The sequence below is a fragment of the Quercus suber genome, unplaced genomic scaffold, assembly GCF_002906115.3.
Source record: "Quercus suber isolate HL8 unplaced genomic scaffold, Cork oak 2.0 scaffold_288, whole genome shotgun sequence".
Taxonomy (NCBI): domain Eukaryota; kingdom Viridiplantae; phylum Streptophyta; class Magnoliopsida; order Fagales; family Fagaceae; genus Quercus; species Quercus suber.
This window is the reverse complement of record NW_027069744.1, coordinates 819,490-843,567: the sequence shown is the minus strand read 5'-3', so window position 1 is coordinate 843,567 and position 24,078 is coordinate 819,490. Positions and strand designations below refer to the sequence as shown.

The window sequence follows — 24,078 nt, the reverse complement described above, 5'->3', positions numbered from 1 at the left end:
TGGGAGCAATTCCTAGTGATTCCATATCTCTATCTAAATTAATGACCACAAAGTAATGCTTCATTCTTGCAATGGCACCCAAAAATTGATTAAAATCCACAAGGGAAAGGAAAGGGTGCATGTGAAGCATTGTATCAAACAGAAAAAGAATGAACCTCTCAAAATCATCTTTAGCAACTATACCAAATGGATTTATATTCATCCAATTCATAATTATTTAGGAATCAATGAAACTAACTACAAATATTATTAGAAAAATCTCAAATAAATACAGGAAATGAAATGCTTAGACCAGAGGACAAACCCAAATGGTCCCTCCAATGAAGGCTTTTCCATCCTACATAAAACAATTTGATCTAGATGAAATGTTGTAACATATGTCAATAGAGTTGTATATAGAATACGTACTACACTTTAATGGTTTACCATTTTGAGGTGCAGTAGGATTGCAACTGCTACCAAAGTTAGCAAGCATATTGGCATAAAGTAATAAAGCTGCATGAGTGTCCTCATTCGATGATCCTCTAGTAGAATTAACAATCATCATCCAAACCCCGTATATTTTATATTAAAACTTTTGTTATAGTAACTTTACTGCCATCATCATGCTACAGTGTTAACACACCTGTTCATGGATCAAATGTTTTAGGAGTGACCCTGAAAAGTCCTCGAAGAGTTCTATTTTTTGTGAAATAAAATTTAAAACGTCAATGCTTATAATCCAGACCTAGTAGTGAATGCATGCAACTAGATGTAGCATAAATCCACCTAAGAATTGATGACCATTACCATCTTTGTTGATTTAAGTATCTCAGTAGCACAGCATTCATAGTGAAATAAAGTGATACAATGTGTTTAAGTAGTATATCTATATTACTATTTCATTTCCTCAAATAGAAAACTTTAATTGCCATGCCAACAGGTATACAACATGGGATTAAAATCCAAAACAGAAGGAGAAAGGCACATGTGAACTGATTGATCAAACAACCCTAAGGCACTACCAACATTCCTAAAGCTTTGAGATCTGCATTGATCTCTCACAGATTTAAAGAACCAATTGAGGTTTTCCACATCTTCACTACTAATATACATGAAAAGAAACTCTTTAAAGATTGACTAGCAAAGCATTAAATTATGAAACCGAGTACCTGATGTTGAAAGACTAAAAGCCTTCATACAAGTTGTTCTACATGTTGAAAAATTAATCCCTTGCATATGCTAAATAACCATGCAACTATTTATCCTAACTAATTTCCCAAATGGACCAAATTATCCCTATACATGAGAACCCAATTCCAGCCATCAAAACAGTGTTCCCAACTTGCCAACACATATTAGCAACTATCAAGAAGGTGTTGTAGGAATACAGAGCTTAACAGAACAAGATAGGCTGAACTGCACACAGCACTTTAGGTGAGAGCTTTTGTGTCGAATTGTCATTAGTGTCATTCGGCACTGATATCCAGGACCAAAGTGTTGTTCAACACTCTTGGTCAAGAACCCAATTTTCCAGTCCCGCCTTCATTCATCAAGTCAGTTTGAGTTTTGGGTTGAGTTCCTTTCAACTCCATAGACACTAAAGTTCTCCTTCATGGCTCTCTCATCCAATAATTCCTTATGAGGATCTACCCCGATGTACCCAACGATAGTTAAGTTTATTTTTAGAGCCAAATCTTCAATTGCTTCTACTTGGAAAATCCAGTGACACCCAAACCAAGTCATTCCTAGAAGTATATACCTTCGCCATAAACAAATATGCTAATAAGCTAAAATAAAATATTTAATCCAAAATTCACCTTTAATCTCTCAAACATATGAAATTTGGAAGCAAGTGTTTTTCAACTAGTTAATTAAACCCCCTTCATGGGGATATCTGTGTGGTGGGTCCATTAATCTAGAAAATGACGTAAATTCAAAAGTTTTAAATTCAATTTACCATACTATATGAACACAAACGAAATCTTGAATTATGTATAGAAACTATATATATATTTATTTATTTATTTATTTGTTTTGGAATTCTTTAGTTATTAACTAATACACACGCGCGCACACACACATATATAATGAAGTGGTGTCTCAGCCATTTAGTTAGGCTATTACTTCCTAACCATGAGACACTTGCAAACACCATGGACTGACCAGCTTTTCCAACCAAATAGCAAGCGATCACTTAATAATGAACACTAACTAAAAGCGGCTAGGAATGATTACTTATCCCTTATGGGAATTGAACCCGTGTCTTCATGATGTCCTAATTCCTAACCACTGGAAAAAAGGGACCAAAAAGCCATTCTTCATATTCTTTAGCTTCGAGAATAGAAGTGGTTCATTTTGTTTCTATACATAATTCAAGATTTCCTTTGTGTTCATATAGTGTGGTAAATTGAACCTGAGACTTACGAATTTACTTCATTCCACATGGATATCCCCATGGTGGTTTAATTAACTAATTGAAAAACACTTGCTTCCAAATTCCATATGTTTGAGAGATTAAAGGTGAATTTTGGATTAAATATTTTATTTTAGCNCCCCCCTGGCTGCATTAATGGGGAGGTAACCCTTTGACAGGATAACGTTGGTTAGAGCGAGCCACTTGAGTACCGATAAGGCCTCTGATGGGACGGACAACCAGAAGAAAAGCGAATAGATGATCAACAGATGGAAGCAGAAGATAGGAAGATGAAAACTATAAAAGAAGAGAGAGTAACCCCAAAAGAGGGGGGGGGGGGAAAAGGCCAGAAGAAGGCCTCCTCGGCCACAGGCCGAGGAGCTTTCCCTCATCTGTAAGAAAACACTTAGCCATTTTTTAATAGGAGCTTGGCCATGGTGATCAACGGCCAGCACCTAAGCCTTTCAGCCCACTATCTATAAATGTATTGTTTGGGCTTGTTGGGCCGGGAACCTAACATTCAACTCAAATTGAGTCCTTACAGTTTGGATATATTAATTAATTATTATGAAAATTAGTGTCAACTGCAAAATTCTAAGCACCAAAAGAATTTGTAAAATCCAACTACCTATAACTACAAACAAGCAGCACATTATATAATAGAACAATGTTAACAATATAGCAAAAGAATACCAATGGTAGGAAGGGTGGTCACAATCTCTCCCAATTTCAGCTTGTACAAAATGGTAGTCTTGCCCGCTACATGAAGAACCACCATTAGAATACGCATCTCCTAAGCAAAAGGCCAGCTGAAAAGCTTGGTGAAAGAGAACCCCATCTTTTGTCTCAAGCTGAATTCCCAAAATCAAAAGTCAAAGACCAAATCAACCTAACAAGAAAACACTCATACATAATAATTATCTTATTATAATGATTTTACAGTAACCTACAACACGACTTTTATAAACCTTGTTGTATATTTCACAAGACCTACAGGATTATCTATCTTATACTTGACCAAACATGACATCACTAAGTTAACCTTGTGTATTTCAAAAGGATTGGTTTTCTTTTAGCATAACATCACTAACTAAAACTAAGAAACCTAACCTAAGTTAGCCTAGGAAATCACAATCTACAAGCAACAAAATAAAATTACAAAAGCTCCAAAAGAATCAGCTCTTTGTGTCCATGAAATGTAATTAATCACTAACAATGAGCTATTCTTCAACTATAAGACCGCAAGTTGGGAGTTTCCAACTCAATTCATTTACTTTAAATCATAAATGTCAAAATGATTATACCATGAAGTTAATTTTGTATTGCACTACAACCTAAGTTGCTTCTCTCTTAGACAATTCAAGGAGAAGCACATACAAAATTATCAGCTAACTCCTTGAGTTGATAAACCAAACAAGCTAGACTAACAAAATTTAACTCAAGTGCACTACACAATAGCACCACAAGGCTTATAAGAGGGGGAAAAAAGGGAAAAGAGAAGGGGGGGGGGGTGGGGGGGACTCACTTTGCATAAATGCAACTCCAAAACTTAATTTCATTGGAGCAACATTTATTATCATTAATTCCAATGGCTAAGGGACGTATAACCACCAAAAAAAAAAAAAATGCCAGATTTTTAGAGCAACAATATTTAGCATTAACCTTAAATAAGAAAATTTTTTGAAACAACTATCCAGGAAAATAGGTTCCAACTTCCAAGCAACAACATGAGTGCACAATGAAATCACAACAAAAGATAGAATAGTTAAAGGTACAAACAATCATGCATACATAAATGAAATAGAAAATCATTTTTAGAAACTATAAAATTTACCTGAAATGATATACATCTTTTAAAGATTGACATGTGATAGATTAAATATGAAACTTGTCCTTGATGTTGAGAAACTAAAAAACCTTCACACAAGCTTCTGGAGAAATTCTCGAATGTTCTTATCTACTTGATTAGATGACAGCAAGTCAAATAACATGCTTGCAACTGTCGCATTTGCTGAAAAACCCTTGTCAACCATTATTTCAAGATATTTCATTGCCTTTAATGTCTCATTATGTTGTAGTAACCCTTGGATTATTGTGTTATATGTGTGATCGTCAGGTGAACAACCGCTTCCATCCATTTTCTCAAATATCTCTCTTGCTTCTTCTAGTTGTCCCTCTTTGCAAAGCCCTTTGAGCATTATGGTGTAAGCTTGAACATTGGGTTGCAATCCTTTTGCAGGTAGACTATAAAAGAGTTCTCTTGCAACTGTAAGATTCTCGACATTACACAAACCATCAATCAAAATGCTGTAAATCACAATATCATTACCCAATTTTTTGTCTTCCATCTCATGAAACACTTTTATTGCCTCAACAACTTGTCCTTTCTTACACAGGCCGTCCAACAATATAGCATAAGTGTGGGGATCTGGAAGTTGGCCACAAGCCTGCATTTTATGGAATAACTCTAGAGCAGCATTGTGTCTCTCCACTCGACAAAACCCACCTATAAGAGTGTTGTAAGTCACAACATTAGAAGTTACTCCCTTGTTGGACATTTCATTAAAGAGATTCATTGCCTCATCAATTTTTTTATTTTTACAAAACCCATTAATCAATGTGTTATAGCTAAAAACATTAGGTGAATAGCCCCTCTCAACCATCATGTTCAATGCTTCGAAGGCATCATTCAATTTATTTTGCAAACAGTATCCACCAATTAAAGAATTATAAGAGACTACATCAGGCTCAATACCTTGTTGAATCATCTTATCAAAAACTTTTTTCGCCTCTATCAACATCCCTTCTTTGCAAAGTGCATCCACCAATATGTTGAAGGTCCTCACATTTGGCACAATCTTCCTTTGTGCCATCTCGTTCAAAAAAGTAGTAGTCTCTCTCCTCCCGCCGAAATTGCATAGGCCTCGAATTAAGGAATTGTAAGTGATAACGTCAGGCTGAATGCCTTTACTCATCATTTCAAACAAAAGGTTCAAGGCCTCCGTTACCAACTTATCCTTACATAAACTGTCAATGATTGTGTTATACACCTCTAATTTAAGCTCAAAATTTCCTTCTTCCAATTTCCTGAGCAACCCAATAGCCATATCAGTCTTACCAATCTTACATAGAGCATTTAGTATCGTTCCACAAGTAAATGCATCAGGTTGATACCCTTTCTTCTCCATATCTTCTACCAACTCCACAGCTCCAACAATGTTACCTTGAAGACAGAGACCCTTGACAAGGGTGTTTAGAGTAATAGAGTCTGGGTGATAACCAAATTTCAAAATTGTTGCTAAGACAGAGAACCCAAAATCTACTCGGTTCAGATGGCAGAAGCAGTTAATCAAAATATTAAGAGTATAAACATCAGGAGAGATTCCGAATGATTCGATTCGTTTAATTAGAGAAATGACTACTGGGTAATGCTTCATTCTTGCAATGGCACCCAAAATGTGAGTAAAATCGTCAATGGAAGGCAAAGGGCGCATGTGAAGCATTGTATCAAACAGGTCTAAGGCACGATTAACATTCCTAAAGCTTCTAGATTTGCACTGATCTCTAACAGACTTCAAGAATTGATTTTGATTCTGATTGTGATTCGGGTTTTTTTTAGCACTAACAATACCAGTAGCAGCAGCAGCAGCAGCAGTAAGAGTAGAATAACAATAAGAACGAAAACAAGTGTGGGAAGTACGAAGCAGCGTACCCATTTTCCTGAAGATCCAGCAAACAATTCGGCAGCCGAAATCAGAACGAAACGATAGAGTTTGAGAATTGAGAGAGAGATAGAGAATCGGTTCGGGTTGGTTTTGAGGGCAGTTTTGCTTCCTTTAATTTCCTGGGTTACAAAGAGGAAAATGAATGATCAACAAACACAGCCTATATGTAACAAAGTTGAAATTATGATCTATACGTTGTAAGTGGGTTGGGTCTAAGAACTATGGGGGCCGAATGGGTAATGGTTCAAATTTTTTACGGGTCCACTTAGCCAGAGTGCCAAACAGCAGCCTCAGGCCTATTCAGGTTCTAGATCGAAATTCTTTGGTCTGAGTAACCAAAGCGTACGCGCGTGCGTGCGTGTGTGATGTAATTTAGGAAACCGGAACCAAAAAAGAAAAGAAAAATGAAGAGAGATTTTGGATTTACCCTTGAGTTGGCTGGATTTTCTGGTTTTTGCTCCTCTGCTCTTGATTTTTGCTGGGAAAGTTTTTCTGGGGTTTTATTTGAGTGTTAAACAGGGGGCTTTGCAGTGAGATTTTTGGGGGTGATGGAGAAAATGAAGGATGGTGTCTCTCTCAGCCTTTCTATATTTTTTTTTTAAGAGTGTGGGGAAGGAATACGACGGGAGGCGAAAGTTTTAAGGGGTTGGTCTTTGTTTATACATTAGAATAGAATTAAACCATAAAAGAGAAGAAAACATACCAGTTAGAAAAGAATAAAATGGCGAGAGAAAAAACAAATGGGAACGACGGCTGAAGAGAAAAGAATAACTAGGGTTTTAGTTTTAAAACCCTCAAAAAGCGGTTAGACGATGGCTCGAACAAGAGTAGTCTTAGCCATTGAAGAAGAGAACACACCTTATATCACCAAGCTACAAACTCTATCATGCTTTTATGTTACGTATATTTCTATATATCGGTTTGGTTCGGTCAAAAATCCATCAACCACATTGAACCGAAAACCGAAAAAATTATATATCTCAAACCGAAACCAAACTGAAGTAATAGAAAATGACCGAAACTCTAAAATTTCGGTCAGTACAATCGGTTGGTCAGTTATTTTTATTCCCCTACTTTAAAGTTTAAAGTAATCAATGGGTCTTTCCTTTTGGGTAAAATATTGTTTTGGTTGTTAAGTTTTGCCAAAAATTTGTTTTTCTTCTTCTATACTATTATTTAAGGGGTTTTCCCTGTTTGGATTCCTTATTTTATAGTTCAAAAATGCCCCTACAGCCCTATTTTTAAGTAGAGACAAAATTAAAGGACAATCCAGTAAAAACTGTTTGGATTCCTCATTTTATAGTTCAAAAATGCCCCTACAGCCTTATTTTTAAGTAGAGAAAAAAACTAAAGGACAATCCAGTAAAAATGCAACTCTAATTTCCATTAAAATATTGTCTAAAAAATAAGACCACTCCCCTATTAATTTTCAAATTGATTTATTCACTTATAAATTAGATTTTTAAAATAAAAATTATATATATATATATATATATATATATATATATACATATACTATTATTTAATGGGCTTCTCCTATTTGGATTCTTCATTTTCATTTTATAGTTCAAAAATGTCTCTACAGTCCTATTTTTAAGTAGAGACAAAATTAAAGGACAATCTAGTAAACTTTAAAAAGTTCTTTTTCCATCCATAAACTTTGTAAATAATTTTTTCAATAGTTAACAGACAAAAATATGGATGAAAATAGAATTTTTTTAAATAGTTTAGGGATGGAAAACAAACTTNGTCATCACAGGACTAGCTATTGATATTAATACGATGGGATACACTAATACAGAACAGTCTGGGGTTCACTTCAGGCTCCGAGCCCACGCATTTATTGCTGCAAAGCCGCAAAGGAAGCAGGTAGTATTTGTAAATCTAGATGCTTGCATGGCTTCACAACTTGCGACAGTGAAAGTGATTAAGTTAAATTACACAGGGTTTGGCAAAACCATATGATGAGAGTTGAAGATGTAGGGGCGGTGTTTAAAATTTGGTATTGACAGAACTAACCTAGAAAGAGAGAGGTGGGAGGTGAAAAGTCAGTTTTTTTTTTTTTTTAAGAGTTTGACTGTTTAAAATTTATAATTGGTTTGAGAGTGTTAAAAAGGCTTTATATTTTATCACAGAGAAGTAAATCATGAGTAAAGATGCCAATTTTTATCCAAACCTATGAACTCACCCAAAACTCACTTAATTTGGGTAAGTCTTGACCCAACCCAATTAAATATTTGGGTTAAATGGATAAGACTCAAATGGATAATTCAATTAAATGGGCTTTGATGGTTAAACCACTGGCTATCCAATTACCCATTACCAAAATTGCATACAACAGTTGGTAACGAGAAGCAATTTATAGACTTTATTTATACTAAGTAGTATTGAAATTGATAACTTTCTTCCTACTGACACATTACTAACTTTAATGATTGATCAAATTGTGCAGTGAGTTTTTTATGAAATGAGACAAGTTAGGAAAAGTTAAAATAAAAACCATCACTTATTCAAAACAAAAATTCTTGTATAAGACGGTGTCATGAGACTTATAAAAGAGACAAAATAAGAAAAGTTAAAATAAAAGACATTTTATATCCGAAGGAAAAATTATTGTATGAGACGGTCTTACAAGACTTACATCTCAATAATATAAGAGTCTCATACATATGAAATCTACAAGCAAATAAAACATAATTCTCATGAAAAACTTACTCTAAAACCACAAGAAGAGTTGAAATTACGATCAATAGTAGCAAAATGTAAAGCAATATTTTAAAGCCATAATAATTATGGATTACATATTATAAGTGACCCACAACATAACATAATGAAGCAAAATTTATTGATACTAAAATTTGATTTAATAAATAATGGGAAAATATAATCTATATATATAATAATAAATGAAACTGAGAGAAACTCAAATTAAAATTCCAAATTAGAGTTTCAATTTTGCGCTATGTGTTCTAAATTATTTATTCTTAAAGAGTTTTATGGAAGGGTGAGCTCCCTTAGAAGGTACTGTCAGCTTTGGGGTGAAAACCCTCATCGTTTTGTCCCACATCAAGTAATTACGCCTCCCCGATGTGGGACAAGTTTTTTATTTCTTAATTTTAGAATCAAATGTGAGACTACATCATAAATATTCATTCAATAGAGTTATTAAATACAAAAACCAAAGAGTCTAGATTATATGAATCGTTAAAAAAAAAAAAAAAAAAAAAAACTTTACAATAATAATAAAAAAATATATATAGACAATTTACATTTTATACCTAATAATATCCTTACAAAATTTTTTAAAGAGTTAACAAAACATAAAAATGACTATCAATAGTATTTAAATTATATATATAGGAATTATATTGTGCATCTTTTTGTATATCTTTAAATGTATCAATGGCGCAAACACAAACAAGATTAGTTGACTTTATTATGATTCTCAAACAAAAAGTTGGCTTTATTAGAATCAATTATTAATTAGGTACAATTTTATTCCTAATATTTATTAAAATCTTAAATTTTAAATAAAAATCAAGATCCACTTCAAAATCTCAATCAAATAATAATAATAATTTTTTTTTTTTAGAAATAAACTCACACTAGAAAGAGAAGAGAAAGAGAGATTGGATGAGGCATCCAATAAAAGGTAAAGGTGATTGAGTTTCAAGCAAAGTACTAAAATAGTTAATGTGTGAACAAAAAATATTTGAATCAAATTAATAAATGAATTAAGGAATTAAAAAATAGAAATTATCTTATGCAAGGCGAAAATTTATTTTTTATTTTTTTAAAAATAAAAAATATAAATCATGTCATCCATTGACTATCTTTGTTTTAAGAAAACTGAGAGAGACATTTTTGTTGCCTTTATGGCACTTTCATAAACATCTTATGGCCTAAAACTTTATGGAGTTTTATAACTCAATGACATAATTTGTTTTATTACTTTATTAAATACCAACTACTCCAAGTAAGCTATTATTTTTTATGAGTTTAGAATATAAATATTTTATTACTCTTTATTTTTTATTTTTTATTTCATTAATTACAATTTATTATTTATTCCTTTTTATACTTCTTATAAAATAAATTAAAAATTAAAATAATAATAATAATAATTAAAAACATGACATACCATAATTAATAGAGTATAAAATAAAATATAAAAAGTGTTAAAAAAAAAGTATTTGTATAAATTTGAGACAAGAGAGTATTGGTTAGTTTGTATATACTATTTACCAATCACTCAAACTGCTGATTATTCCATGCAGCACACGTGAGGTACACGTTAATGTTATCCTTAAAATCAAGCCACTTTAACACATGCATGCGCATCATTTCTCATCAAAATTACAAATGTCAATTTTTTTTATTTTTTGAGAGAAAGGTTGGCAAAATCAACTGTCACTTGAATTGAATCAAATGATGGGTGCAGAGAAAGTAATGACTGTTAAATTAGAAGTGTCAAAATTTCAAAAGGTGAACAAAAAAAAAATAAAAACTTCTATTATAATAGAATTTATAGATATAGATAAATGAGAAAAGTAGTTAATAGATGCTGTAATGGTATTAGTTAAGAATTTTTTTATGAAAAAGCAACTTACTTTTTTGTCAATTTTTTATATTTCTCATAAAAGTAATATTAAAACTTTTTTAAAAATACTTTGTTAACAAATGCCTTAAGAGCAAGAGCAGCCCAACAAATTTGGAGGCTAAGGCTTTTTTTTTTTTTTTCAAGAAAAAAAGATTATATATTTAAATGGGGTCTTTTTGTTTTCACTTAAATAATATTTAACTCGTGTTTAATATCATTATTTTTTAACAAAAATCTTTTTTTTTTAATTATGTAATATGCTTTTTTTTTTCTCGAAAAACACTAAAGTTATAACAATTTTTACTAAAAAAACTTACAAACAATGTAGCAATGAATGTGATTACTGAAACTTCAAAAAGATAATAAACAAGTATTTGAATGAATGATGTTAGAGATATTACAAATTTTACAACATGAGGCTTGTGGGGCCTGAAAGTTTGATAATCTCGGCCCATTTTACATCCGGCCCAAGGCCCATGTCGAGGATGGAGAATCGCCCGAGGACGTTGTATAAAGGCCTGAGCTGTAAGGACCTCGCTGAGGATGACCCTGTCCTCGGTGGACCGAGGACAACACCAAATGGGGGAACAAGCCTAGGACAGGTTGTCATCTCCACAATAAATGCGCTCACCTAATTCCCTGACCGCACTAATGGAGATGTGACTCTTGAACAGGGTAGCCTTGGCTACTACAAATCACATGATTACTGATAACACAGCTGATAGGACGGACGGTCAGAAGGGAAGCACACGGATGATCAACAGGTGGAAGAAAGAGATGGTGAGAAGAGGGCTATATAAGGGGAACCAATAGAACAGTGAGGGGAGGGATCTCCTGGAAGAGGATCCTCGGATGAACGTCGAGGAGGAACCTTGGTGAGTAACCTTAGTGTGCCAGCCTTTAACGGGTGGAAATCCTATTTTGGGCATTGTCCGTTTGTTAGGGCCTAATTCTTGAACCCACTCTCTAAAAATTTATTGTTTGGGGCTTGTTGGACCGTTTTTCCTTTTCATTTTAGAAGACTTTTCCAAATTGAGTCCCCACAAGATTTATAAAGATGTATCAACAATCACAAAAAATAATTCAAAAATGTATTTAAAATGCATTTAATAAATTATTGTTGTTCACATATCATATTAATTGTCATATTGGTAAATTGTAAGTGCTCATGAATTGTATACGATAGAATTCCATGTCCAAAGCACTAAAATATGCGTCAAGCCTGTAACTAATGATAAAAGGCAAAAGCTATGATTGATAGGGAGAGATGATTGACAAAAAAAGATTTGATTCATTTTCATAATTGACTGAAAATTTTAAAAAATACAAATTGTCTTATGCAAAGCCTCATTTTTTTTATTAAAAAATTGAAAGATATAAATCGGTTCATTCATTGACTATTACCATTTCTGTCTTAAGAGACTGAAAAAGGATATCAGCTATAGACATACTAAGATGCCTGAAGGTTTGAAGTAGAAAAATCAAGGTTTATATATATATATATATATATAAATGGGTTCAAGTTATACTTTGTGTAACTTTAAAAAAGTTATATTTTTTTTACACTATTGATTTTTATTAGATCTAAGGGTGGAAAAACACTAATAATCATATCATTTACTGTCCTAAAAATTAGTGATTAACTACATTAATTCTCACTAGTATTTTTAAAAAGTAACAATAAATAAATATATAAAAAAAATCTCTCCAGTCTTGTTGTCTTTTTCTTCATCTCTCTCTTTTAAATTTTTTGTTGAACCTTTGGTTTCTGGTTTCTTTAAAACAATACGTTTGTCCATGTTTTCATTTTTCAAGTTATAGGGTAGTTACAAGATGTAGAACCATCCTTAATGGTAAATGATAATTTCGCCAAAAGATTAAAGAGGTAATGTGATCAAATCATATCCTCAAATGACACTTCTAAGCAACTACAAAGAAAATAAAATACAACTTCAATAAACACATTTTTTCTAAGCAATTACTAGGAAAAAAAAAAAAAAAACTTCATTAAACATATCTTCAATATGTTAATAGCATCACATCAATGTTTGAGTTGAAGGTACTCAAACCTGTACATATAAAAAACCAACATATTTGAGTAGCTTCATAAACCAACTACAAAAACTATCCAAAAAGCTGCTGCAAAGTGTGCAAACAATTGTCCAAATTGTCCTACAAACTAGAATATATCAAATTTGAATTGTTGCTAAAAGCCTTAAATTTAGCCTTGCTAATTTCAGGATGGCATTGACTTCAATCGATCATTGAAAACTTCAAAGCCTTTCCTTGATGACAAAGGAGCAACCTTTGGTACATGACGCTTGGATAACGCTTGCACTTGACTTCATGAACAACTATACCTTATATTTAGACCTTTTTTAACAAATGGGCTGCGTTGCTGCACCGAAAAATTCTCTAGTGCCTGGCTTTTCATAAGAGGCCACAATACTTCAGCTCGCACAGTAAGACAAATTGTATTAAAAATAGCTTTGCCCCAAAAAATTTTCTAATGCCATAGATTCAAATGAATAAAAGATTTTATATTCAAGGCCCAAATCTCATGGAATAACAATTATTAGAATGTTATACAATATTTGCAGAGTTGATCACCAAAACCAAGTTGATGGAAACCAAAAATAATATTAAATATTTTGTATATAGTAGTGCAGAAGAATTTACAATTCATCACTCTTCAGTATGGAAGAGGACTAATCCGAACCTATTGTTAAGTAGCAAAGTCAATATTCTGCTACATGAACAGTGCAAACATTTATTCATCAAGTTGCATTTTCTCAAATACCTCATTTGCAGAATTATCAAACACATGAACACAAGAAAAAAAAAAAAAAAAAGAATGTTATGCTCTCACAAAGTCCTCATTCAAGCCAAGGTTCAATATAGACTTTCCACTTTGCCCTTTTCTAAAACCCCTTCCCATAGCTCCACGAAAACCACATGGCTAAAACAATACCACCACAAATGACACCATCCACCCAAATTGTGAGCGTAAGCCAATAGAGAATTAAAAGCAATCAACAAGCAGTTTCACAAATGCTTTACAGACAATATTTCAACTTTTCAAGAGATCAGTCAAACCTTATATTACCACAGCCATAAAACAAATACCATCTCTAGTCCACAGCCAAGGAAAAAAAAAACTCAAATTGACCTTTCTATCGTCATCCATGAACGATTATAAAGCCATAAAATTTTCCCAACTTATGCAAAATTATCATCATCTTTTACAAATTTCATTTCTATTATTGTTCATAGGTGACTATAATACTAAAAAACAAGGTGAAAGACTGGAAAAACACACACTCACACACACACATACAAACCTTGACGATAAGATCAATTTGCTTTTCAGAGAGAACGAAATTGAGGTAGTTATCCAGGGACGTCCTCTCTCCTCGTGTTCACTTTCTGGATAATTTAAATGTCATCTGTATTTTTATCTGACATGTGTTGTTCTTATTGGTTGGGTTAGTGATCTTGTAGTCCGAGACTAGGTAAGAATTTCCCCTAATAATAATTGATGATGCCGAAAAAACCACCAGTGAGCCACACGGTCCTCACACACTTGAAACAGCACCTGCACAACACAAAAACTGAAGGCCTTAAGAGGAGTACCGGTATGGTACCGGCCAAATACCCTCCGAAGGTCAAGTTAGAACTTCTTACAACTCTAAAGTGCTAGAGCGGGGTCAATTATGCGTACCTTGGCTTGTGAGGGTATTGGGGTTTTTATAGTAGTAGAGGGTGGACCTCTCTTCCTTGGAGTAGAAGTCTTTTCCTTATAGGAATCCTTATGAGCGTAGATTAGGAATCCTTTCCTTATAGGACTCTAATATTGAACGTGGAAAGCAAGTCATCTTTTTATCATTCATGCGTGGTGATCAAGTCAAGAATACATTGGAGCCGTCAGCTTTAGAGCCGTCAGCTTTGCCTACTCCCTCATTAGGGTCATCAGCTTCGCCTACTGCCTCGTCAGGGTCGTCAGCTTTGCCTACGACCTCGTTAAGGTCGTCAGCTTTAGGGTCGTCAGCTTTGCCTACGACCTCGTTAGGGTCGTCAGCTTTGCCTAAGACCTCGTTAGGGTCGTCAGCTTTAAGGTCGTCAGCTTTGCCTACGACTTCGTTAGGGTCGTCAGCTTTGCCTACGACCTCATTAGGGTCGTCAGCTTTAGGGTCGTCAGCTTTGCCTACGACCTCGTTAGGGTCGTCAGCTTTAAGGTCGTCAGCTTTGCCTACGACCTCGTTAGGGTCGTCAGCTTTAGGGTCGTCAGCTTTGCCTAAGACCTCGTTAGGGTCGTCAGCTTTAGGGTCGTCAGCTTTGCCTACGACCTCGTTAGGATCGTCAGCTTTAAGGTCGTCAGTTTTAAGGTCGTCAGCTTTAGGGTCGTCAGCTTTGCCTACGACCTCGTTAGGGTCGTCAGCTTTAAGGTCGTCAGTTTTGCCTACGACTTCGTTAGGGTCGTCAGCTTTGCCTACGACCTCGTTAGGGTCGTCAGCTTTAAGGTCGTCAGCTTTGCCTACGACCTCGTTAGGGTCGTCAGCTTTAGGGTCGTCAGCTTTATTATCTTCAGCTTACTGCCTTCAGCTTGCCCTTCAGCTTACTACCTTCAGCTTACTATCTTCAGCTTACTACCTTCAACCCTTCAGCTTACTACCTTCAGCTTACTACCTTCAACTTACTACCTTCAGCTTACTATCTCCAGCTTACTACCTTCAGCTTACTACCTTCAACCCTTCAGCTTACTACCTTCAGCTTACTACCTTCAGCTTACTACCTTCAACCCTTCAGCTTACTACCTTCAGCTTACTATCTTCAGCTTGCATAATAGAGCTGACGGGTCTTTGGAGATCAACTTTTATTTTTTCAATTAAAAATTCCCCTTATCAATAATGGACAGAAAAAGTATTGAATTTCTAATTACTTTTAAAAGAAAAGGGCTTTGACATGTTCTGATCTGTCTACATATGTGTCTTGAGTCTTGACCATGCATATTTAATTTAATTATTTATGCTATCAGCCTGTCTCACTCTTATCATCAACAGCAATTTGACCTAAAATTCTTCAAGTTCCATCACCTGTCCACAGGCATCTTTCAACACCATCAATCAGTTAAAACAAAAACAAATAACAAACCAGTTCAACTAAAAAGAAAAAGAAATCGAAACATTCTCCTAATGAAGTGATAGCTAGCGTGTATAAAATGGAATTTGGTGACATTACAATATACAAAAATTATGTAATAAAAATCAAGATTGAGGCTTTAAGCGAGGATGTGAGATTACCTTAAAGAAAAATCGAAAAACAAATACAAAAACAAAAGCAAAGTGGTGACAAATGAGGTGAGAATGAATTGGTATGAATTCCGTATCCTTCCACACAGACGAACAAATTTTTTTTTTTTTTTTTATAGAGAGTTTTAACATATGGCATAGGTTTCCGATGATAGCTCTTTATAATTATCAGATCAAGACACCAATCAATTTTTGGTGTAAGTAAAGATTGAATCTCAGATATCTTATTTAACCATTAAAAACTTTACCAATTGAGCTAATTGAAACCCACTATAGACAAACAAATTACGATCAAACTAATTCAACAAAATTCAGTCAAAAAATTAAAGAAAAGAAAAATAAAGATGGCTGCCGTTGATCCATTTTCTTAGGAAAGACCCACACAGGCAAGACCATCCTCTATATATCCTTCAGGAAATTAAGGGAGAAGATGGTTCCTACCTTGTGGGTCTTCAATAATAGAGTGGAGAAATTGAGATGGGTGGGTGTGGGTGACAAGCTAGGAAGCACGGGTGCGTTTCGGGACTCGGGTGCAGGTGCGAAACTCGTCAATTTTTGAAAAAGGTAGGTACGGGTGCGGCGGGACTCGGTGATTAAAAAATTATTAAAAATATATTTATTTATATTTTTAATATATTGCTAAGCACACTTTTTCACATTATATAAACATATACCAAATTTAAGAGTAATAGTAGATAATAACTAAAACAAGATGTTCATAAATTAAATACAACCCACAAGATTAAAACTAAAACGTTCCATGATGTTCGGAAATTAGACTACAACTCACAAGTTCGAAACTAAAAGAAAATAAAAGATAATCAACAAGACAATCAAACACCAACATCATCATCCTCAATATCAATAGCTTCACTTCGAGTTTCACTTCGAACTTCACTTTCACTAGTAGTAGCACTAGTGTTAACATTCCCAATAACCATGGCCTCCAACTCTGGCTCATCAAGTGTAAGGGTTGCATTCTCAAGAATTCCAGCTCCTCCATGTATGTCGCTCGCATTCCAAGAGTCTCCTGCAATATCTCACATCTTTGTTGCTGTATGTACGTACTCCTCATTGCGCCTTGACAAGAGTCGAAGATTATAATGCACATATACCAAATCCTCAGCACGTGCAGGAGTCATTTTGTTTCTTTTTAAGGAATGAATGAATTTGAATGTGTTCCAATTTCTCTCACCGCATGATGATAAACAAGGTTGTCCAAGAAGTTTAAGGGCAAGGGTTTGAAAAGTTGGAAATGTAAAGCCATGATATTGCCACCAAACCAAAGGTTGTAAGGCCTACCTATCTGTCAAGGCATCTGGTGAAGGAAACCTCCCTCTTGAAAATGTAGCAAACTCAGACTTCACCACCAACTTTAATTCACTCTCATCTTGAAAGTATCGATCCAAACACTTGCTCCTTTCCATAGAAATTTCACGATCCCGATGTGGAGGGATGCGTTTTGGATTCCCCGAAAGTCATTCAATGGAGTAATACCTAGTTAAAGATTAAAAAACAAATATAGATGAAACGTGTGTTTTACTAAAAGGGTGAACTAAGGAAAATAGAAAATAAATGTACTTACTTAGGATTTAAGGAATGAGCCAAGCAATGTATTGTTGTACAATTTTTAGTCCATCGATCAATGAGTATATCATACACCACAGCCTAAAATGAGCTATACTGATCATCTTCCAAGCCTTCGTGCCGATATATTATTACCTTCACCTTCTCTATCATTGAATCCCACATCTCATACACAAGATGAAGACAAGGCTTATCTATGTCGGCTATTCGTAGCATATCATACATGGGCCCTGTGAATTCAAGAATATAATCAACCTTATCCCACCAAAGATCACTTAGATTCATATCTTTCACCTTTTGAGCTTTTCCAACATCATCCTCTCTATAAAAAGCCCATTGGTCACTAATAGCCATAGCTTGAAGGCATCTTTTTATCAACTTCAACCTTTTCAACATTACAACAACCGAAGCAAATCTAGTATCAGCAACTTGGAGCAATTTTAATGGACAAAATTCATTAAACATTGCCAACCTCATTGAATGCTTCATAATAAAAACACGTATGAAGGATGCATCATCACCAATACGTGTAATCCAATTACATTCCTCATATGTAACTTCATTCTTTTCAGTGTTTTTTGCTGCACAAATATTCTTCAAGGCTAAATTGAGAGTATGGACAACACAAGGTGTCCAAAATATTTTAGGATACTCACCTTCAATAAGAGCTCCAGCAGATTTCATCACACTAGCATTATCAGTGATGACTTGGACAACTTTTTCATGTCCAATCTCTTTTATAGCATCCTTCAACACCCCAGCAATATAATGTTTGTCTTTGAACTCACCTGACCCATCAACTGCCTTTATAAATACTGGACCCCCATTTGATACAGCCATAATATTAATAAGAGGCCTCCTTTGTGGATCTGACCATCCATCAGAAACTATACTTACACCATTTTCAAGCCAAGAGTCCTTAATTGGTTTCAAAAGTCTTTCAACATGAGCTCTTTCTTTTTGCAAAAGTGTTGTTCTCAAGGCATTGTATCCAGGAGGAAGATAACCCGAAAGTTATGGATAGCAGCATATGCATAGGAACTACGATAATATGGGTTCCTTGCAAAGTTAAACGGAAGCCCACTGATGTAAAACATTCTAGCAATTCTGCTATCCAAATCATGTCTAGCATTATTCTGGAATGCTCTCTCCAAAAGAGAATCCACCTTCCTCCTCTTATTATCAACCGGATTTGTACTATCACTCCCTTCTTGTCTTCGAAATGGGGAAATAGGAGCAAGCCCACGGCCTGAGGGAGGTGGGGGTAAGGGAATTTCACTTCTCCGTTCTCTCTCTTTCTTATCATTCTCAACTTGATCATGCATTCGCTGCATTTCTTGCCTATGGCTCTTCGCCTTAGAGCATGCTCTAATACCTTTGCCAGAAATTCCTAATAAATGAGCCTTAACCCTAGAATAGGATCCCATATAAACTATATCACAATAGTTGCACTTAAAGTATGTGTTTCCACCTGATTTAACAGAAGCACCAGGTGGTTTTTCTACTTTAGTCACATACTGCCAAAGAGGAGATTCATCATTTACTTCTTGATTAGATGAAGGTGAAGTTTCTGTGCTAGTAACTTCATCCATTGCAAATTCAATAGATTCAATTTAACCTACAAATAATAACTATTAACTAAATAAATTAATAATAAATCAAACCCAAGTTCACAGATTCACAAATCACAATAAGTAATAATTAATAACTATTAACTAAATAAAACTAAGATTGAAAAGAAACTAAGATTCACAAATAACAAATTCACAGGTTCACAAATCACTTCTAAATCCTATCTTATCCTAACTAATTTACAAATTTTATCAATTAGGATAAGATAAGATTCTTATCCTAACTGATAAAATTTGTAAACCACAGGTCCACAGTAGCCATATTAATAATTATAATAACAAAACTTCAAGTCCTCACCTAGTCACCCTACAAGCCTAAAATAAAAGTTACAAAAAAATTAAGAAAATGCACTTGTTTTTTACATAATTTATAAGTAGAATAACAATACACACAAATCCCACCATCATTTCCGAAATACCCACCATCATTTCCGAAATATACACAAAATAAGTATCTAAACAATCATCAGCACACCAATCATTATTTACTAACAAGTGCAACAAGTCACTGCTAAAATTTCATAATAAGTAGAATAACAAACTAAGATTCACAAATACACACACAAACAAGCACACAAACACAACAGAGAGGGACGAAATTGGGTTAAAAAACAAGCACACAAACACGACAAACACAGCACAGAGAAGAGAGAAATAGAGACTAAAAGGGAAGCAAAGAGAAGAGAGAGTACTCTTAGCTATCATTACATCAATATGAAGAAAAAATTCCAAAAGTCTCAAATACATTATAGCCTCATATAGTAAAACAATAAGTAAATATTAGCGGCTGCATGGTGATGAAAAAGGAGTTATTTGGCATGGTATGAAGGGAGAGAGGGAATCCCAGCTTAGTGCAACATGTGGTTACCAAGATCCTTAAGGTAAACGTGGGTGGTATGTAAGGAGAAGGCTTTTTTGTTGGGTGAGTGTGTGAGTTATGAGAAGTTGGTTAAGAGGAAGCTTGGCTGAGTTTCATGGAGGGAGTTTCGGCTGGTTATGGTCAGTTATGGGACGTTTATGGAGTAGGAAGGTGTAAGCAATGTGGGGAATGTTAGTGTTATGGTTACTATAGGCTAAGAAAGGTCGTGAGTGAGCTTAAGAGCGCTTGGGGTAGCTTAAAGAAAGCTTAAGAGGGACTGAATTTCTACAAAATGTAGTCAATGACAGAAATTTTTAGAGAGGCTTGGTCTCCTTTTTAGGGGCTGGAGTGGTTTGCCTTTTATAGATAGGATTAAAGCAAGCATTAATTAGATAAAATCCAAAAAACGTAGGTCTGATTCAGGGGAGCAGGACAGCTGATTTAATAACCTAGATTTGGCCTAAAACGGGTGATTTGGCTTAAGGAATATCTTTCCTCTTTGGGCAATATCTCACATGACCCAAATCCAACACATTCCCTCATTAAATGCTAGGATTCTTGGAGCTGGTTGGGCCAATGAGGGCTGGGCAAGTATGAAGAGAGGATTTTGGTTGGTTGCACTGAGATTGAAGCATTGAAGTGAGCTCTAACACCCCCAAGCTAGGTGTCAAGTGTTGAGGCCACCCACATGCTTCTGCTGGAGGTTTCCCCAGTGCCCTCCAAACCATTAGTTCCCAAATTTTCCCCTTTAGGAATTCATGGGCATGGTTCATGAATTAGTAACATATATTTCTAGTAATAAAATAAACTATTTAGTTGAGCATTTCATGAGTCTTGGTCATGGCTTCCTTGAGTTGCAACCGAAACTTAGAGAAGAAGGGTATTTATTGCCCACTAGCTTCTGCTGGAGGTAGGACCTCCTTGAGGGATATGATGATGACTTTCTGTCCATCAGCTTCCTAACTGCTAGGAATAGTTATTAGCTATTGTTCTCAATAGAAAATGTGTTAGAATTCTACCAGGACAGCCTCTTGGTTCATTCCTAGAGGTGTGAAGGAACCTCCCGCTGGTGGTGGACTTGATTAGGCTGACTTATTTCAGCTTAATTTCTGATTTGCTGGGGACCTTTTTGGGCTGGGCTTTGCTTCATTTCAGCACTTTTAGTTGGGCCACATGGCCCTTTCTTTGCTTGGACTTTTTCCCTACTCCATGAGATTCTTGGGCCTACAAAATGGGCATTAAATAACAACTTGTATAGTTTCTCATAATTTTTTCTATGGATTACTTTGTAAATGATATTTTCTTTGGGGCTTTTTAAATAATGACCTCCAATATTTTCTTGAGAATAATATTTACCATGAGTTTTAAATAAATCTGGTAACAACCACTATAATGGAATAATGTGATATTCTCACGCGTTTTTCTATAGATAATCATAATGAACATGTAGGATGAATAATTACCATGAGTTTTGGAAATAAATATTATGAATGTTGTAATGTAAGATAGATAGTGAATATGAGTTTATAATATGATATGAAATAAATAAATGTCATGGGTCTAAGATAAACAATCATAACTTTCCATGGGCTTTTATAAGATGATTGCCATGAGTTTTGAGAATAGATAATTCATAAATTCCATGAGCTTGTAATATTATAGTAATAGATTTAAGAATCTAAAGTATTGTTCATTATTAGATTTTTGAGTGAAATAATTATGATATAATATTTTGTCAAGTATTAATAACCTTGAGCTTTTGATAAAATAGTGTCAAGTAGTTAGCTTGGGCTTTTAATAGTGCCAACGTAAGTTGAGCTTTTAGTATTGCCAATGAGAATTGGGGTTTAAATATTGCCATCGAGAACTGGGCTTTGATATTGCGAATGAAAATTAGGCTTTGATGTTGCGAATGAAAATTAGGCTTTAGATATTGTCAATGTGAATTGGGCTTTGGATAAATAAATTGCCATGGATTCAAATCATAGGCTTTGATTATGGATTTAAATTCCATTGATAAAATTGTTTTGCCATGAACTTGAATCATGGGCTTTTCCAATATTGCCAAGCATAAGTATTCTTGGGTTTTAAATAGAATAGGATGTGTGTATTAGGTTCATAGAGCTGGTTTTGGGCTTAGCTAAATAATAATAATAAAGTTGGATAAAATATGAGTTTTTAGGTTTTTTGTGATAGTTCATATCATGACCCAATTTAGATAATGAGATATGAAACATTTGTGATTAACATAATAATAGAGCAAAAAATATTTGGGAAAACCCAATAACGTATTAGTGGTATTTGAAAATAAATAGGTAGTACTCAAATAAAATTAGGTGTAAAAAAAAAAAAAAGTACCCTAACAACTACAACTTGAAAATAATAGGAACTAAATTAACTGCTGCTAAAATGTAATAACCAAATTGAATGTGACACCAAAATGTAAGGACTAAAATGGAGTTTTCGCCAACTATTTACTTGTTTCAAATTTCTAATAATTTCTAACAAATTTTCTATAAATCAATCATTGTACAACAAAACTTACCCAACAAATGCAAAATATTTTAGGAGCAAAATTACACATAATTTCTTACATTTATTAGGATTCTATACCTTAGGTTCTTGAATTAAATTCATCTATGTAATTGCATTGGTTAATACAATACAAAATGTGTTATCTTCTTTCAAGAATAAATAAATTAAAATGCGTAACTTATCGGTCAATGCAACCATGTGAGTGAATTTAACATAATAGAATTTTTTATCTCTTCTATTTTTTTTCTTGTCTAAATTGAAATTTGATACTAATAATTATAGTTAATTATAGACATTTATTATTACTATATTTGTATATGAAATTCAGAAATCATTTATTCTACTATTAATAGAAAATATAATATACTAAGATACTAATATAATTTTAACTTAGTTGATTTAAGCGTGTTTCATTTAAATCTTATAACTTCCAAAATGTTTCATTTAAATATAAAAGTTTTTATAAACATTTAATTTAAACCTTTTATCATGTTCTCCTAATTGTCATGAAAAAAAGAAGGTAGTGCTAACTAGTTGAGTTGCAATACTTTTGGCGTATTTTGAGATTTTAAGATTTAAATAAAACATTTTGACCATAAAAATTTAAATAAAAGACATCAAGGTTTTAAATGCAAATTAGCGGTGTTTTATTTAGTGGAGTCATTATACTTGATTGTAGTTTAGCGGAATTGTTAGAAACTAAAGATGGGATAGGTGTCATTATAAGTTGTAGTGTCTCACAGTAATATATTACACTAAACAAAGAGTAAGTATATAAAACAAAATAAAAAGTTCAACAATACGAGCCATCAATACTTAGATGGTCAAAACTTCATGGCCTTCAGCGCGCGCGCACGCACAAACTCCGTAGCCTTCAACTTGGATATTGGTCAAATTCATGTACCATTAGCGACAATGATGAGAGATGAATCTCTTTCAACACCCAATGACGCAAATATCTGAACTCTAAATGGGTGATCCTTCTAGCCTTCTCAATGTTTCAGTATGGCATATTGGTTCACCAATTCAACAACTTTGCTCAACAATGCAATGTTAAGCAAAGTGATGCAAATATCAGAGCTCTAACTCAAGATGTGATGCATTCAAAATTTACTTGGCCTCAAGTACTAAAAGCAAGTGCAAATATTAACAAGTTGTTGAGGTTGCTCTATACAAGATGCTCTCCCCACAGTTGGAATACTATTCCAATCACATGTTAATCTATTAAGACTTCCAACACCAAAATCCTTGGCATTAAACCAAAATCCTGATGGTTATGGATTAAAATTTCGACAGCTTTTTTAATGTACTTATGCATTGAAAGAGGACCCATTATAGAAGAGAGATCAAATCAACTGTCCCATAATCAAGCCCTAGAAACTAAAGTACCACTTACTACCACTATTCCAAACAAAGAGATTGGTGACTCACAAAAGA

The 24,078-nt window shown here is 34.2% G+C and overlaps 1 protein-coding gene across 2 annotated transcripts; it reads right to left on the bottom strand.

The window, feature by feature from the left end:
* Positions 1-4,160: 4,160 nt before the first annotated feature.
* On the bottom strand, positions 4,161-6,963 carry LOC111993490 (putative pentatricopeptide repeat-containing protein At1g12700, mitochondrial). 2 transcript variants are annotated; one of them, XM_024025344.2, is made up of 3 exons: positions 6,548-6,963; positions 5,151-6,239; positions 4,161-4,901 (listed from the first exon to the last, which is right to left on the bottom strand). In XM_024025344.2, exons 2-3 carry the CDS (start codon positions 6,109-6,111, stop codon positions 4,315-4,317), a joined length of 1,548 nt encoding a protein of 515 aa, XP_023881112.1. In that variant the 5' UTR covers positions 6,112-6,239; positions 6,548-6,963; the 3' UTR covers positions 4,161-4,314. The 2 variants fall into 2 exon arrangements, with proteins under 2 accessions (XP_023881112.1, XP_023881096.1); XM_024025328.2 differs by having other exon boundaries at positions 4,161-6,239.
* Positions 6,964-24,078: the final 17,115 nt, after the last annotated feature.